The 19,144-nt window shown below is 28.9% G+C and overlaps 1 protein-coding gene across 5 annotated transcripts in view; it reads left to right on the forward strand.

Moving 5' to 3' along the window:
* The window catches only part of LOC129958339 (uncharacterized), a 38,784-nt gene extending 31,066 nt beyond the window's left edge, over nucleotides 1-7,718 (forward strand). For 2 of the 5 annotated variants that reach the window (XR_008783205.1, XR_008783204.1), the window contains exon 4: nucleotides 2,653-2,789. Coding sequence is in view for 1 of the 5 variants with exons in the window: in XM_056070756.1 (XP_055926731.1) it covers nucleotides 2,653-2,856 (204 nt within the window). In the remaining 4 variants the exon portion in view is untranslated. Of the gene's footprint in view, nucleotides 1-2,652 lie in introns of all 5 variants that reach the window. The other 3 variants (XR_008783203.1, XM_056070757.1, XM_056070756.1) reach the window with 2 other exon arrangements.
* The last annotated feature ends 11,426 nt before the right edge of the window (nucleotides 7,719-19,144 follow it).

Below are 19,144 nucleotides of genomic sequence, written 5' to 3' on the forward strand. Positions count from 1 at the left end.
TAAATTTTTTTGTTTTCTTTCTCTTTCTGCTGCTTAAATATATTTTAGCTTTAGAAAACCGTCCATTTTTCACTGTGGAAGGATTCCATATTTTACTTAACCCTTTCGAGGCCGATTTGATAAAATTCTCATGGGTTTAAATGTTTTTAAATGTCCTATCGATCTTGAAAGGGTTAAGAAAGTCCTTGGTTTGTTTAAAAAAAAAGTATACTTATATCATTTCAAGGTTGCATGATGAACGGCTTTAATTTATCTGTTACTAAGTAGGAAAAGATAAAATGATAAGTTGATTGCACATTAATTCTTTAGTTACCATTGGCAGTGAGGAAGGTCAAATAAAAATTTTCGTTTCTAAGTCCTTACCTTCAAATAAAACTATTTGATATGTAAAAGATGGGAGAAAGTGTTGGAATGCGAACTATTGTGAAACTTTAATATAAAAACCGAGAGGAAACGCATAAAAACCTGAACCTCTATTTATGCTCTTTATCAAGGGAGGATATGACTTGGGAATTTTTGTTTTGGAATGAGATTAGCAATATTAATAATGTACCTTTTAGGTTGTTCACCTTTCATTGATATATGAAAATCTAATAGCTAGTTGTTTTTGTGTAAATAACCTTTAGACTTTCAACATAGCTTTTATACCAGTAAGTTATTACTATAGACCAGTGCAAAAAATGCCTGAATGCTAACATATTAGCCAATGAACCAAATAGTCAGGATTCTATTGATTTTTTTTAATAATTTCAAATTAACGTTCATAAATGTTATGATTAATATATTAATCTTTCTTATACATATGTGCCTGTTTAAACTGCAGCTACTTCTTTATCGATTAATACAGTGAAATTATTTTACCTGCACCTCATATTTAGATTCTTTGTACATCTTTTACCATTTTATTTGACTTAAAGTAGTTGTTTATCTCAACTATATATTATTAACTATACATATACCCCCATTTCTCTCTCTATATATACACATACACTTTGTTTCAAAAATATGAACTAATTTTAAGCCTTTTTACCCTTTCTAAGGCCATGGGAAGTATGCTTGCTCCCAAATTTTTCAATAAGACAGAATCCTGGATGCTTTTAGTTCTTATCTCACATAAATTATTATCTCACACCTTGATTTGTTAGTTATTAATTTCTTGTATTAATTAACCAAATTAATTAATAAATCAAATTTATCTAATAAGCTGAGTGAATCACTTTCATTAGGTCAGTAGCAAAAATATTTTAATATACCATGACTAGAAAAAAATGGCCTTTTAAAGGGTTAAATTAAGAATTCACTTCCTGACTGGCCACGTTCATTTATTCACTAATCAATAAATACTGAGATGGATGATAGTATAATCCCAGACTGGCCACTCCTCCAACAGAATAGAATTTGTAATATGGTAAGAATTGGATGCATGGTGTGGGGTTAGCATTTTTTGTATATTCTTTTTCTAATGGCATGGCTCTTGTCAATAATGTTTTTTGGACAGTTTTTATTGAATCATTCATTACATTATATTGTCTATTACATAAATTACTCAATTATTATAAACATCATAACCCAATATCCACTTTATTTTATCAAAGAATTATTTTACTTTCATCAAAGACAGTGACTGAAATGAAAAAATTACAATGCAGACAAGAAAGATGCTAAATTAAAATGAAATTATTTCCTATGGGTTTCACTGTGAACAAGAGTAATCTTATACTTGTTGATCGTCTAAACTTTCCTTGGCCGAATGTGCAGACTCTCTTGTAATTACTTCTTCACTGAACTAAACAACTTATTCAATACACAGCAAGCAGCCTGGTTAACTAATCAGTCTCAATAACATAATACATTCCCATAGTAGACCAAAATTCAGTTATTCAGCTAATTCTTGTACAAGCAGTATTAGCTGACAGTATCTTCTTGCACCCTTTTATCAGTCTTTTTTTATACTAATCCTCGTTAATTACAATTTTCTTAGTTGGACTGCATAGCATTCCTTATTAGCTAAGAGGGAAGTGTCATCATAACTTTCTGGTATAAGTACAGAACTTCAGGAAAGGGAGCAGAGTAATTAGAAGTTAAGGAATATTATACCTGTTTCAATGTTTCTTGAATTTCAGGGATTTCTAAAATATGTATTTTTCTCCTTTTATCCAAATAAACGTATAAAATTCGAAACATCTTGAAACAAGTGGATGAAGTATTAATTTTTTAGAGTTTCAATTTGACTTCTGTACTAAAATTGTATGCATGTTTATATAGTTCTGTGTTCCTATATAAATTGCAGATTTCTTGTTCAAACTGAAATTTTCAGGTAGAAAAAAAGACTCTTTTCCTCTGTACTTAAATATTTGTGTGTGTGTGTGTTTTATGTGATGGAATCCTTTTGCCTGGTATGAACATTATTTTTATTTTGTTTTGTTAGGTAATAAATGCATTAAACAGAGCTTTTTCTCCTTGCATTTCTTGTAAAATAACTTCGCAATATTTGATTATTGTAGCTATTGAAAGAACTTGTTAGTAGAAGAAATGTTTCCTTCTACTGTTACTTCTAATGAATTTTCTGTCATTTTCTTTACTAATATGCTAATAAAGTTGAATGTATTAAAATAATTTACTAAACTTTTTTTTTTGTATATTAATTTTTAGGTTTTGAAAAAAGGTGTTCAGTCTCCCAAAAATGTAAAAGATCCCACAAGGCATTCTCAACGTCAGCAGAAGTGTTTATCTCACCCATCATATCTGTTTTCTTGTGGCCCTGTATCAAGTAAGAGAGTGCCGAATGAAGATTCTGGTGAGAAAGAAGACAAAATTTTGGAAAATTCTGTGGCATCTTCCACATCTGCTATATAGAGAACTCAAAATGAAGCTGAAACCACCAGAAAGGAATTAAATTTTATTAAAAACAGCATGTTTTGATTGGTTGAATGGCAATGGAAATTCTGTGATAAAAGTAATCTCAATATCTCTTAATTTTCTCATTGCTATTTTTATACTAGTATAAAAATGGGGAGGGGAAGGGGATAGTGCTAATCGTAATAAGAAAAGAAAAAAAAAATGTGAATTATTATTTATTCATTCCATCTTTTTACATTTTGAATATCTTTTAAGTAAACAAGAATCTGTTAAATTTTTTATCTAAGCTATTTGATAACTTTATATTAATGTTTGTATCTATGTTTTATTTAATTTATCTATATTTAATAAGTTTTCTTTTGTTTTTGTTTTTTCTTACAAATTATATAATTTTTAAATGATATTGAATAACAATAAAATAAGTATCACTAAATACAAAAATATTTAAAATATTGGATGTAACATATTTATCTACTCTTTGCAAAAAATATAATCTATTTACAATAGTTGTGTGTCCAAATTTGGAAATCAAATAATATGCATTTTATTACACTTTTTAAGGTATAATTAATAAGATTTGGGCGACTATATACTTATTTAGAAAATGTGACAATGAAATCTTGTTGTTTCAGGGCATTGAAATTTGATTCATTTATCATTTAAAAAGAATGAATTAAATGTTTGAAATCCATTTTTGTTGCTTTAATATTTTATATTCCGAGTTAAAAAATGTATGACAGATTATTAATATTGTTCGGTTGTACTTTAGATTTAATATATTTTACAACTTTTTCTGATAAAATTACTTATCAAATTAAGTTTGTAGCAGGAATTTGAATTTTCTATTTCTCTAATGATATTGCAATTGCATATTTAATGATATAGCTTAGCAAACCACTAGAACACTTTGTACCTCTTTGTCAGTGTCTCCTTTAGTGATAGATAATATTTTTTCTCTCGTTGTATACATAAATGCATTTAAAGATGAGAATTAGATAATTTCAGATGATATCTATTATTTCACTTTTTCACAACACCTTAGATTGATATTTACTAAGCCCATAGTGAAATCATATGCATAATTTTTTATTTCTCTCAATATGAAATGTATTTTCCGCTTTTGAAATGAAAATCATCATTAAAAGTTAATATGCAGTTTTGAAGTATATAGATATAGTCTTAATTTGCATGTTGTGATTGAGGGTATAGCTTCATTCGTATATTAAAATATACATTGTGATTGTACTTCTTATGGACATAATTGTGTCAGTTGTAAATGTGAAAAGTCATGAAGATGCATCACTTTTAATTGTTGGATATTTTATTTCTGTGATTAATATATAATTAACAGTTATTTTCTTGAAATAAACATAGTTGAATAATTTTACCATTATTTACACTGAAAATGAAAATATTTCCTATTTAGCAGTGTTTGCATACTGTAATCAATGCTGGAACACTTTGATCTGAATGATATTTTGGGGATGGGTGAACTAGAAACAGAATAAAGCAGATGATAAGGAGGGTAAGCCAGAGATCGTTTCAAAAAATAGATATATGTATATTTTACATTTAAATATTTATTTTATCTAGATATTAAAATCACAAAATAATAACAGTGCTTAACTAACAGTTATTACCTTCATACTGTACACTTATTCAAAAATAAAATATAAATTTTAACGTAATTTGTACTGTTTTTCAAAATATGGAAATGTTAAAGAATTTTTTAAAAAATTGTTAATTTCAAGGCAAAAGTAAGAAATGATTCTGACATGAGTAAGAAATGACTCTGACTAGTTGGCGACTAATCTCTCAAACAAATGAGTGCATTAGCTGGCAGTAATAAAAACTTCAAACAAGTGGAAGGTCATGGAGAAAGTAGAGGTATAATAAATACTTTCATGTGGAACACAGAGCGTTCTTTTCCCCTATATCTCTAAAGATTGTTGTTGGCGAATTTGGTGTTATAAATGAATGAATTAAAGCCAGATATGGTAAATCTTAATTTATTTCCATCTCCTAACTCATCAAAATAGACTCATCTGCTATCACACAGTTCTTACACCGTTTTTTATTATTGTAGAAAAAGCAAATATTTAGAAATCTTTGTATAGTATAGTATAAAATGTTGACAGCTTGAATTTTGTTAATTTTTTTGTCTTATATCAAATGTAAGTCATACCAAGAGTAGATTTATTTGTTGAAATTGTATTCAAAAATATTTCTGGATATATGAAATAGATATCAGCAGAGCAGTAATAATTCTGAATATCATAACTTTTTTGAAAATCTTTTTTGTAGAATTCCCTTATTTGTTATTTTTTGTAAGATGGTTTTTATTTATGAGCCTTTTCTAACAAAATTACAGTATTACCCTGCTTTTATGTTTCCTGTCTTTAACATTTCCCCATAGTTTACAATTATATTGGCCATTTCATATTAAGGAATAGTCAATGCAAGTTATTTCCCTCAATTTACATTTCTCTCTGGTTTATGCCATTATTCTTTTGATGTCTTGAAAAGTAAAAATGTGTGGTTATATTGTTTTTCTTTTGACTGGATTGACTATTTACTGTTTTCAATATATTTAAAGATAGTAAAATGTTATATATTGAATTTCCTTGGTATTTGGTGCAGATTATTCCCAAGATTTATTTATAAGCAATTGCTGCCCCACCCAATTCCTCTAAGCAGGAGTTAGTCGTATTAAAAACACAGCGTGCTATTAAATTGAGGGAAAAAATTTAAGAAGTAAAATTCATAGTCAAGTGCCTTCATGCATCAGAAATAATGATTCTTTCTCCTAAAACAAATGGAAATATGGAATATTATTAGAAAATAACCATGAAATCACATACTAGTTATTTCTACTTTATAAATTGACTGTACATGGAATGATTTTAATGTTTATGAATTATAGTTGTTGAAGAAAGTTTCTTATTCAAAGGCTTTGTTTCAGATAGTTTAGAATATTGTTATATATTTATAAATAGCTTATTATTTTTTTTTAACAGATAGTTTGTGCTTAGAGTTGCATTGAAAAATATATTAGTAAATACATCATTTTTAATGAGGCAAAATAAGATTCTTTATATTTTTCTATGAAAGTGATAATTAAAGGTCTGCAAATTAGAATGCCTAATCTTTAGAGTATGTTTTTGTTATATATCCATTTCATATTTTTTTTTTTTTTTGTGTGTGTAGTACTTACATCTGTAAAAGTATTCTTTCATTATTTTTTTTTCTCAATAGGGGAGACAAGGACTAGTTGTAACAGGATAATTTGTAACACACCTGTTATACAGTGATTTTTAAAATTTTAGTCAGAATTTTTGATAACATGATTCTCATGATGGATCATATTATGTCAGCACAGTCAGTGTTCAGCTGAAACAAGCAGTGAAAGGTTGTGAACATGTGTTCCATTTTAACTTAATGAGGGTAAAAATATTTTGTAAGTTTTGATTTTAAGATAAGTTGAATTGATCTCTTTAAAAAGTTTTTACTTGTTTATTTTGTCTGTATATTGAATTCTAAAAAGCTGCTTTAATTTCTTTTACTAATTGCAATTTTTTTTATAAATCCACAAAGATGTCCGGAATTGTACTATGGGACAATTTGTTACTAACGAGATTTATCTTGATGTATGTTTGATGTATGTAACTCGACTTAGTCTTAAACATTAACTTAAACATAAACTTAGTTCTTAACAGCCTCTTCAAAGATCAGATCTTTCTCTAAGGAACAATCTCAGAAAGAGTAATAGATGGTCACTTAAAAATATACTCCTATTCTAACTATCCCACCTGAAAAAGCAGCAACGAAAAAAGAATACAGTGTCATAATTAATCAAAAATGAAAACAAGAGGAGCGAAGGAAAGGTTTAAGGAAAATAAATCCACGAGAAAGAATAAAGGGGAAAGTGTGAAAAAGACGATTTTGAATTTGCACAGATATTCTGAAAACGCACATGGTTTTGCTTAGCTTGTGAAGATGCATACAGCAACTCTGGCAAAATATTTAATGACAGTATATCATATTAATATCCCATTTTGAAGCAGCATTAGTGTCACATAATTCTGAACAGAGTCAAATGACAAATGTAGCATCTAAACTGGTGCTCCCTCTTCAGCCTTCTGTGCCTGACAAATGTAAGGGCACTTGCCCCGATAGATTTAACATTCACCAGATTGGCCTACACCCCAGTTCTTTGGTAGAATCTGTTTCAAATGCAGTACCCTCTAACTCTAGAATCTAAGGCTACTACAGCCCTATGCAGACAAAGAATTGTTGATAGGTTGAATAATTTTACCATTATTTTACTGATTTAATGATTATGCGAAGTCATAATAGTTGTGTAAAGTCGTATATTTATTTTAAGTTGTAAATGAATGATAATGAGTAAATTATTTTAAATATTGTTTTTTGTTACTATTTGTCTCATATCTGTTACAATTTGTCCCATGCCTAAGGAAATTGTAATAATTAATAAGTTTTGAGAAAATATTTCTGATGCCAAAATCTACAAAATTAATGGATTTTTCAAGCATATTATTGATAAAGAATTAAGCTAATCAAAGAATCATCACATTTAAAAATATAAAAAAGTTCCAAAAATTTTTTACAACTGGCATTTGGCTTCATATATTGTATCATGGTATTTTAAACAAATATTTTATTTTTATTTAATGTCAGAAACTATTGGGACTGTTTGCATTTTTAGTGTTGAAAATTCTCTACATAAATAGGTCAACAGTAGAAATTTTTGATGCAGTATATGAAAACAATGTGCCATTGCATTTGCAACCATTGTGGCTTTTCATAATGTTTTTCTATGTGCAAGGTAATTTATTATATGGAAGATTATTCCTAATGTATTTATAATTGTTATTATCTAACTGTTATTAATATAGTTTATAATAATTTTTTTCATTTGAAAATAGTAACATATAAATGCAATAACTTATAGATATGTATTTTCAGAAGTGAAAACAGAGATAAAAAAAAAAGATATAGATTTTTAAAAATAAATGATGTATTAGAAAATATACAAAGTCAGAGTTTAACATTAGTGATTTAATTTGAATTTTAGTTATTTATGAATATTAATTCTTTTCAGCAAAAATGTTTTCACACTGTTTTTATTATATGTAAAACATGAGTATTTAATGCTTATTTCTGAAATCAAGGTAGACAATTTTTAAATTGGTTGCCATATCCCATGAAGATAATTAATATAAAAATAGGATTTTTACTAGCTGTAATTTCTAAACTAAGTCGCTTTTTTAAAACAAATAAAGTATCTTAATTTTTTTTCACTGAAAATTAATTATATAATAATAAATATGCTAAAATAACTATGATTAATATTACTACAATTTTTATAGGGAAGTTAATCAATAGTATAATCTCATTTCAAGTTGTTTTTTAATAAATCCAGTTCAGTTGCTTTAATTTTAATTGCTAGCTAAAAATTTTATTTATATTTCAGTTTGAAATATCCAAGCTATTTTAAACTTGATCAATATGAATGAGTAGTATAATTTTTAGACATTACATATGCATGTTACTTACATTTCTATGCATTTTTATCACTTTGGATATTTTTTCTAGATTCACATTTACATTTTAAGACAGTGCATAGATTGAAAATATTTAAAATAATTTTTTAATTACTTGTCGTCTGAACTTGAAAAGTTAAGAGAATGTCCAAGGTGGTCAAAAGCGGGAGTATGTTTGATGACATGCATTACCATGTAATTATGTCAATTCATGTATATTGAAATACATTTATAAGATCTTTAGTTTTTAATTTTTATACAATTGTTTAAAGAAAATAATAGTCCATTATTGGAAGAAAGTCTTTCTGTACTGAAGGTTCCATCTGAATTAAGATTAATATTAGTATGATCAAGTTATATATATGAAAAAAAGAGGCACCATTATACAGAAGTAATGTATTGTTAATCTTTTTGATTAAGTTTAGATTAAAAAAATCTAAACTTTTTTAATTTTCCGGAAAAATAATTTGTATTAAACTTGTAACTGGATCATTAAACTAAAAAATTGTTCGTTTTATTGTGCAATTTAACAAAATGATATTTAAACAAAGGTTCTCATCGCTCTCTTTCACTTGTGCTGTGAAATATATATTGGACATTAGAAACATTTAAAGTTACATTCCCTATTAATAATTTGATTGGAAAGTTTTAATTTATTTAAAATTTTTGTTGCTCAAATTGTAAACTCAGTATCTGTGCATTGCTGAAAATTCAAGCGAATTTTTACTTTTTTGTTCTATTCAAAATTATTTTTATTTACATTAGAAGTATTCATGGTGTCCCAAAAATAGAGAAAATGTTGGAATTGGACATCTGCCACTGAACAATTACTAAGGACAGATTACTAATTGCAGTATAGCAAGCAGGAATAGAACCCAACTAATAAAATGTGGTTTTCACACTATTCAAGCGTGAAAATGAAGATTATTTATTGTTCTGGAAAATGCAGAAAGGTTTGAAACATCCGAAAGGAATAAAATTTAGATTTGCTTCTGTGCACTGAGGAAAGGAAAATTGCATTTGAATGGCAGCAGTTAAAGAAATGTGTCAGCGTGGAATAACCCATCTGAAAGTGCGACATAACACATATTATGTCATGGGTATTTCAACATTATCCAGTAGCTACTTAAGCAATTTATCCCACTCCAGGATAAGGTTCTCCTTGTTTATTGTAAGATATTTTTGACCAGTAAGTCGTCTTCTCAAAGCATCATTAATATTTTTATTGATGTTTGAATCTGTAGAACGTGCTGACCATACAAAGTGTTGAAGCCTAGACAATTCTGAAAAGCAAGTGTTCAATGATATAATGCGTTATTACACATGAAAAGAAACTTATCACTTACAGCATTACGGAAAAACGGAACGCGAGGTAGTAAAACTTCGCAATGTATCTTTGGCCGGTTGTCGTCCCAGTTGCAAACACATGTATGAGTATACGATCATTTATCTTAATATTGGTCCCTTTCCTGAATATTGACAATAATACGATAAGCCGTACTACTACTACGCTTATGCCATATCATTTGGCGTGTACTATTGGACAGATTGCGTGTACTCTAGTGTGAAAATAATAGGCAAACTCAGTCGCACCAATTGCAAACCGGCGATACGTTGTAATAAGGAAAATGAGACCCACGTGACAGGTCTGCAAGCATATAGACCCCTTTCTCCCAAATTATTATTTACAATTTTTCAGAAAATCTGCTGTCCTGTGGCAATAAGAAACTCATTTGCCACCTGCTGTATTGCGCTGATTGCCTTTTTGCCAATAGAATTATGCACCTATTTTGCCAATAGAATTACGCGCCTATTTTGCCAATAGAATTATATACCCATTCCTTGTAGGCATCGTACTTCTAACACGACTTCTCCTTTTGACGCTTTTTATATAATCCGACTGATTAAAGTACATTCTGTAATCATGAAGCTATACTGCAGAACGAATTTAAAACAATAATAACCGAAGGTGTGTGTCCAATTCTATGGCATCATATGTTATTTGTCATCTTTCTTGGATGTTCAAATAAAATGGCGATGCGAATAATCATCTAAGTGATATCGGAAGCCATGTTGAAAATTTCAAGTTCGCCAAATGAATCTTTTCTGTGAAATTTTTCGCTTGGAGCAGCAACTGTCCGCACGCGTCAAATCCCTTAAATCTCTTATCAGCATTTGACGGAAAGGCATAGCAACGGAAATTTGGAAGTTCAAACCTCTTCTTACTGCTAACGCTATTCAAACTTATTATAATGTTCAAATTTCTTAATAATAACTGCACTTATTTTAATTTTCGACATTGTGATTTCTTTCGTTTTGCAATTGCTATAAGTATTAGTGTCATCCTCTATAGGCGTTATCCTGCAATATAAATTTCCATTTGCAAAGTTTCATTAAATAAGATAGGCAATTGTATGAAAACACTTTTGGTTTCCGTAGAAAGTGTTAATAAAAAGTTACGGAACTTAAATTTTTATATGGCCTCCATAGTGAAAAAGGGCCAATAAGCAAAATGTTTCTTCACTCACATATAAAAAATTTTATGCTTCTATCTACCAGAATTTGACGAGATAATAAAAAAAACAAATTTTTTAGAACACTTTCATACTTCCGATTAGTGTTTAAAAGAATCATTCTTTGTACTCTTCAGAGATAATATAGATATTACAATAGGTTACTAAAAGACATAATCCGAAAATAAAATGCATTTGTAAACAATATTAAAATAAAAAAATAAAAAAATCTAAATAATACATTTGTGATTATTGAAGGAAAAAAAATTGAAAATGAGCATCCTCGACACTGAGTTGTATTCTTCTAATAGTATTTACAGTTTTATCACAGTGTGAAAGTATTGCTAAAATCAGTTTTTAAGGCGCAATGCCAGTCAAATCTAACTTGTATATTTAGCACCGCTCAGCTTACTGCTGAGCAAAATGGGACTGACCAAGGAATTTCTGAAAATGTTTCTCGCACTTATAGATAATTGCCCTTGATGATGACTTCTCGAAGAATGGATTTTCATGTTACCAAAAGTGATTGTTTTGCCTTTATCTCGATTAAACCGACGTTTCTCTATTCAAATTACTTTTATTATTAAGGATGGATATCATTTTATCATATGCTGGCCCCATTTATAAAAATCTATGGTAGGTTATGATCTAATTTTAATGTCCGTAGAATCTTCAAATGTTATACGGATACCTGTTATTACGTTGAAGGATTCTATGGAGTGCCGTCTAATAAACATTGATAAATTTAATTCTGAACTTATTGTTCCGGTACTAGAATGAGAGTAATATGAAAAATAAAGCCAAAATTTCAATATCTGTATCTTTTTGTTAACGCCTCATCCTTCCCATGAAAGTAAGATTTATATAGTTTGCCATCGCATAATCGTTCTAAATGCACTTGTCTGAAATTAGGGAAATAACTTTTATGCAGCCAGGCCAGCATTATTACTACATACAGCATAAATCGTCAACATTTCAAAATGCGTTTCGTTATAATTTTAAATATTCTTTAGGAAAGCTTAATATCATGTATCTAATTCGACCAGAGAATTTTATTTCCTTGTCCAATATTACTCTACTGTGAGATATTTTAAATGTACACTTCATCAAGTTTTTCTTTCTTTCTCGAAGTCGGAGTTGCTTGAATAGCAATTTTTTTAGTCTTGATTATTAGATGATGTGCTACAAGATAAATATTTGCATATAACTGTTTCTGTATTGAACAAGTTTGCATTTCAAAAATAAAAGTCCTTCTAAATTTAAAAATGAGCATATCTGCAAAATTTGTAGATAGAAGTGTAAAGCTATATCATAGATGAAAATAAAATATTATTGTAATTGACTTTTTTAAATTATGGAGACCATATAAAAATTGTTTTTATTGTTATAGATATTTACAGATGTCAAAATATTTTCGGACAGTTACGCTTTTTATTTAGTGAAACTTTTTAAGAGGGAGTATATATCTAGATGCAATATTTAGAGAAATAAACACTTGTTCTAACTTTTTGTGACACCTTTATATATATTGCTTTTATGTTTATTTCTACGTTTGTTTTATAACAATTTTTTGCATTTAGAATATATTAAAATTGTATAATATATCTTAATATAACATTAGAATAAAGAGCATATAAATTTTAATTACAGTAAGTCTAAAGTAATAATTTTATGAAAACGTAATTTGAAGAAGCATGGTAGAAGCTATTTTCATTTATACTTTTATGAATATAGTTTTTTTCTATTTATTTCATAATTCATTTCTTCATTTTGTAAATTATCTGCAGTTTCAAGGACAAGCTATGGGGTCAATTCACGGCCACATGATAATTTCCAAACAACCCGCGTTAACTGAAATTTTAATACATCTACTCATTCTGGAATATCTGCTTGTATCTGTAAGATGACAAGTTTTGTTTATTTCGCTATGGCCATGAATCTGATGTTAGATGCAGGCTTGATATAGCTATTCTCTGCTTCATATTTTCAGATTATAAAAATAATTTTGTGCGATTTTTTAAAAAATTAATTTTTAATTTGTCATTGTAAATATATGAAGCAGGATTTTTACTGTAAGTGTAACGATTCTAATAAATTTATCGGAAAGTAATATGAGTTTTCTCTGTAGTAACAAGAAAGAGAATTTCCTTTGTATCTTTAGTGCCTATTTTATCTATGTTGCATTAACGTTAATATATTTTGATAGTGAATTGATTATAAATTTTAATAGTGATAACTAATTTTTAAAAAGCAATTTAATCATTATCTTATTATTTTTTTAATGTATACACCAGAATTTTGAAAAAAAAAAAAAAATATTTATCAAATCACAAGAACTGCATGCTGATCAAAATAAATTCCATTTTTTATCCCACTAATACAAAACCATAGCACATAAATTAATTTAACCATACATTATCCCCAAGCTATGAAGCTCATTTTGCATTAAAAATTTAAATAGGTGTACATTTAATTGATCTGCATTTCATTCAAGCTTTAGAATCATGATTTGTACTTTCCTGATAACAACAAAAATGAATTTTATAACTTTTGTTTATATGATGTATATAGAATTCAATTACCAACAATTAATACTACAGTCAGTGAAGCTAATTATTTAATTTTTTTAACTGGACATTGAGTTTTGCATTGTCAAGAGTTTTCTTGAATATATATTTTTAACTATTCATCATTTTACACTTGTATGTTTTCTGCAAAATGAAATAATTCAGAACTCTAGCTAAAATTGTACAAAAAAAAAAAAAAAAGCTTAAATACTTTAAAAGTTTACCAATTGTATTGTTCAAAATAAGAGCTGCTTAAAATGAATTGTAGACAGTTGTTTTGATACCTTATAAATGAAGTAATCTCTAGAACATGCTTGTCTTTATCACACCTATGGTATATGATAAGTTATAATATTGGAAACAAACATATAAAAGAAGACAGGGAAATATAAAATAGTATACTTTATTGCAGAACAAAACACATTACCACAATGAAGTTAATTTATGCTACCTTAATTTATTACATACTGGAATTAAATCTGCAGTAAACATGCTTTTTCAGGGGGAAAAAATCCTTACTATTCTGAAATAATTGCAAACTAATATAATTCAGTGATTTATCACAGAATTAGAAAAAGATGCTCCCAGCATCTTTTAAGCCATTTCAAAAATTAATAGCTGTGTATTAATAATATACAGATTTTTTTAGACAAATATAAATAGCTGTCATCTAGCTGTTAAAAAAAATTAAGGTATCACTTAAAATAAATAATTTTATTACATAAACAGTGACATTTTTTGACTAAAAAAAAAGTGGTGTGCGTTGATGTGTCTTTTCAACCAGCAGCAATATGCATACTGCATGTTTTGAAGTTTGAGATACGAACTCTGCATACTATCCAACTCAAATGAAGGAATTGGAGAAATTTTAATTACAAAAGTAAAATAGTGTGCTTAAAAATGAAGAGATTATTAATTAGCAGCATAATCTTTTAGTTAAGATTTTAACTGCTAGTTTAGTAGTGTAAGTCTCAAAAAAGAATGATGCAAAGCAATTGCGAACAAAAAGACAGCATTCCACAGAATTAAGGCACTTATTTTAAATGAGCATTGAAAGCTACATGAATAGGGACATTAAATTTAATTTTTTCAAAGTATCCTCAAACCACATCATAACAATAATTTAAAATACAAATTTTTAAATGTAAATTTTGACACTGTTTGAAGATATTTAAAGGATTCTGATGGATGTAGCATTCCGCCTTTGTTCAGCCCTGGCCAGGAAAGATCCACATCCTCTCAAATAAAACAGAAAACTTGCCGTGTTAGCAAGCTTTTAAAATTACAATCTTATTATTAAAAATCAAGGAAGCTCTCTTTGTACCATATCTAACTTTTATATATAAAAAATATTGCAAGAATGAGCTTTAATGTATTAATTATTATTTAACATGCTGCTAAGAAAAATTTCAAACGTTCTGCTACTCCGAAAGATATTAAGACAGACCGATCCAAGCCTCGAATGTTGGTTGATACATCTGCAGATGACATAATCAGCTGTATGTGTCATGTGTCTTCTATAATATGTGAATCGATCCCATTACATACTGTTTATTAAAATATTAATGAAGTTGGTAAAAAGTATCAAAATCTATATCGGTTAAAAATTGATAAAATGGTTTAATGTTTTTAAGATTGTAGTTTTATTTATAGGTTTGCTGAGGATGTATTGTACTTGATTTATAATACTGTTAATCTAGCCCAACTTTTCTTTCTTTCTCTTTTTTTTTAAATATTCACTTACAGTTGTTTAACAATAATTGAAAGACTGTATAATGATGAATTTTTACTGGTAAATAAAATTGTTATAAATATCAAATAATTTGAGAGTGATTGTAATGTATCATGTTCTTAGTATTGTTAAAATTAATACAGCAATTTTTTCATGAAGTTTTAAATGATTGGTGCTGATTATATTTTTTTAGGCTAATATAATTGTTTAGATTTGTTATATAAGCCTCATTATTTTTAAAAATATCTTGTCAAATTACCTAGTATTTACTTTTATTAAGAAAATATGTTTTTAATGAACTTAAAAAAGAAAAGCAAATTCTCAGTTAGTTCATTTAAATCATTTACATTACATTTTTAAATTTCAATTTTTATTATTATTTCCTTTTGGAAACAATTTTACAGTGTTACCACTCAATAAAAGATTGGAAGAATTAATAAATGACAATTCATTCCACTGTTTAATAAATGAGAAATGTAGAAATATTTTTCAATTTCTATTGTTATACGTCCCCCCCCCCCCCCCCGTAAAAAGCGTATAATGCTTTTTCTTGTGGAGTAGAATGTCTTCCTTATGTGTCCTCAAACAAATATGACCTTAACTGTAATTTTGTAGAATACTTCTGTGAAACATTGTCATTTGAAGTTTTGAATATTTATGAAATTTTCTCTTGGATATTGTGAATTGTATCGTAACATATAAACTATCTCAAACAATGATTTCAGATGATAAAACTGAAATATTCATCTATGTTTCATTAAGACATGTATCGTATCAGTTCATATTTGCATAGCTTCATGATTTATTCTCCATGCATTTAGTTTCATTAGCAAATTATTCAAGCATTATAGTTTAGTTTAGTTATATTAACATCCCGTTTTAAAGCAGCACTAGGGCTATTTTGGGATGGGCCTCATAATTTTGAACCGTGGCCAGATGACGAAGACGACACCTGAGCTGGCACCTGCTCTCTAAACCTCCAACACCACACTAGCAGGAGGACATTTCTCTGACGGATTTAGCGTGCACCAAATCCGCTTACACAACGGTTCTTTGGTTGGATTTGGGTCTCCAACTTGAAACCCTCCAGTTCTGAAGGCGAGACCTTATCACCAGGCCACTGCAGCCTTTCAAGCATTATGGTTATATTTAGAAATTCGTTTTAAAAACGGTTAAAAATATTGAAGCAATTTTTTTTATTTCTTTAAGATTCTCCATTAGAATGTAATGAAATGTTTTTTGCAATGTAAAGATTTCTTTAATGTCTTAAATATAGATGCATCCTTCACTAGCTTTGTAATTTGATACTGAAAATATTTCACTTCAATGACTTTCTTGAAGTGAAATTTTCAATTTTGAATATCTTTCAAAATTGAATTTTTTTATGGCTGAATTTTTCTAGAAGTTTTATAAAAACTTTAAATTATATTTTATTTTGTATCTTGAATGAGGCATTTTAAATGTTACTGTGAAAATCTATTTGGGTTAAATATATTTACTGATTTCTGTGTTGTCATATCCTAAAAACATCGAACTCCTTAGTTACCTTTAGAATTTAATTCTTTTGAAATCGATGATGTCTACTTTAAAGAAAGATATGTAAGCATACCTATAGGAACATTAAAAGTATTGCTATTAAAAACGCCTTCATATTTTTACTAAAGAATTTTAACACCAGTTAGAGCAAGGTGGATTTCGTAGATTGATAGTATAAAAAGATTAATTTATCATTGACATTTTATATTTATTTCATTGAACAATATTTATATGGTATAATCCACACAACTTTAAAAGAAATAAGAAGTAATTTTAAAAGTATCAGTATGTAAAATGTGAAAATAAATGCCTTGATTTCGAATTCAGGAGATAACTTATTTAAGTTTCAAAACCAATCTGTTGTTGTCGGCTCTGGTTAACTTTCTATTGTTACTGATTTCCCTCTATCACTATCAATCCGTCGGGTTCGTTTACTTGTGTGTATTTAGTGGTTGTATATGGTATGAAGATAATACAACACAATGATCAGTCCTTTCAGTAGACGAACACACAACACGTTTATTGACACTACGACACACAGGACAGCATAGAGAAGACAATTATCTTCAGCCGAAACATGCACACAACAAGACTCTACTGCAGACAGTAGCGCACAGCTTAATTCAGCACTAGCTTGACTCCGTCGCTGCTCTGCTAATCTCTGGAAGACCCGTTGTTTACCGTCGATTCCGACTACCTCACCGGCAGCTGCAGACTGCTTCCGTTTATAGGTCTCAGGAGGCGGGGCTAGAAGCCTCTCAACCAATCGGGAACTTTCGAGGCGTATCTCGGTTCCTAATGGACGGATCGGGAAAATTCTCGATGTTTCGGGTATAATCTATTTTGGCGCCAAAGTCGCCAAGCTCTGGGACCTCCGACGCGACACCCGGACTCCGTCCAATACAGATGACTGTAAAACAGTCTTACTGATGATGGAACCAACTATGCTGTGAAGTAGCATCACAGATTCGTAACACTATGATAGAATTCTCACATCAATAAAGGACGATGATAATTGTAAAAAAATAATATTCCCTGATAACATATCTGGATAAAGGAATAGTCATAATGTAAGAACTGGCGATATTAAGAATCTGCATGCAATATTATAAATTAATGAATTTTTTTGTGATATTTTCCAATTCTGGTTTCTGCCTCGGCTAACGAGATGAGCTTTATTTTATCAAAATACATTGCACCAGCAGGGTTGGCTTCTGCTTGAAGTAAATTTTGTTTCACTCTCGTTCTGTCGTATTTGCAACAGCAAATTTAAACGCCTTGGATTAAAGTACTATATCGCCTATGACCTACAGAGGCTCCCCCTGTCGGCGAGAGATTGAGAGGTTCATCAGCAAAAATCTTCGCCACATTAGGAGAGTTGCACGTTTTCGAATATAATAATTTAAAAACTATATTCAAGTTAACATGTTATAAGCAGTCGAAATATCCAAGTAATAGTTAAAGCAGTTTGACTACGTTTGGCAAAATAATGGATAGGGTGGCAGATCAATAAAATACCGCATTTTGTGGATAATTTTTGATGGCCCGACTATGAACGCAATTCGATGGATGTCGAAGAAGTTAAATCCGCAGATTTTTAGGCTACTTATCTTTGTCTTTCGGCGAAGATGTGATCATAGGTTAGGAGAGAAAATTATTTTCATCGAGTATTTCGATTACCTACAAGTGAAGTTATTAGGGTAATATACTTTTATATTATACATGAATAAGGCGATAGAGTTGCTTTCCCTAATTCAGAATTCAAAGAATAATAGCTCTGTCGTGGCTGGTTCGTGAGTGCTTTGAATAAATAGGCAAATAGAAAACTTAACAAATTTATTTCAGATTCGTTCGAGTTACTCTGCTCAGTAACTCTTTCTCCTCCAAAAGCCAAACACTCGAATGACATCACTCTTTTAATTACACTCGCGCTAGTTGTCTAGCGCCATCTATGAACGTTTATTTCTTATCGCTTCAAAATCCAATCACTACACCCTCAAAGTAAGAGTAGTGTATGAAAACATAAACATACCTCTGAATTAAAATTATGAATTGGATTTTAAAACGTATCTAATAACATCAAATTATCCAAATAAAATAAACACAAATGCAAGGTTAACACGAATGAATAACTAATTACTAACATACATTTAAGAAAACAATGAGGAAAAATAAGAAATGCACAATTGAATATAAATACCATCTTGATAATAAGAAACTCACTTATCAGTTAATATACATTAATATATACTTAATAATGTATATAATCAATTATCAACTAATAAACACAAATTTATAATGAATACAATCACTTAGTAAACATTAATACATAATTAAGAAAGGATTTCACTTGACAACCATTATTCAAATGAT

The sequence above is a fragment of the Argiope bruennichi genome, chromosome X1 (genome assembly GCF_947563725.1).
Source record: "Argiope bruennichi chromosome X1, qqArgBrue1.1, whole genome shotgun sequence".
NCBI lineage: Eukaryota > Metazoa > Arthropoda > Arachnida > Araneae > Araneidae > Argiope > Argiope bruennichi.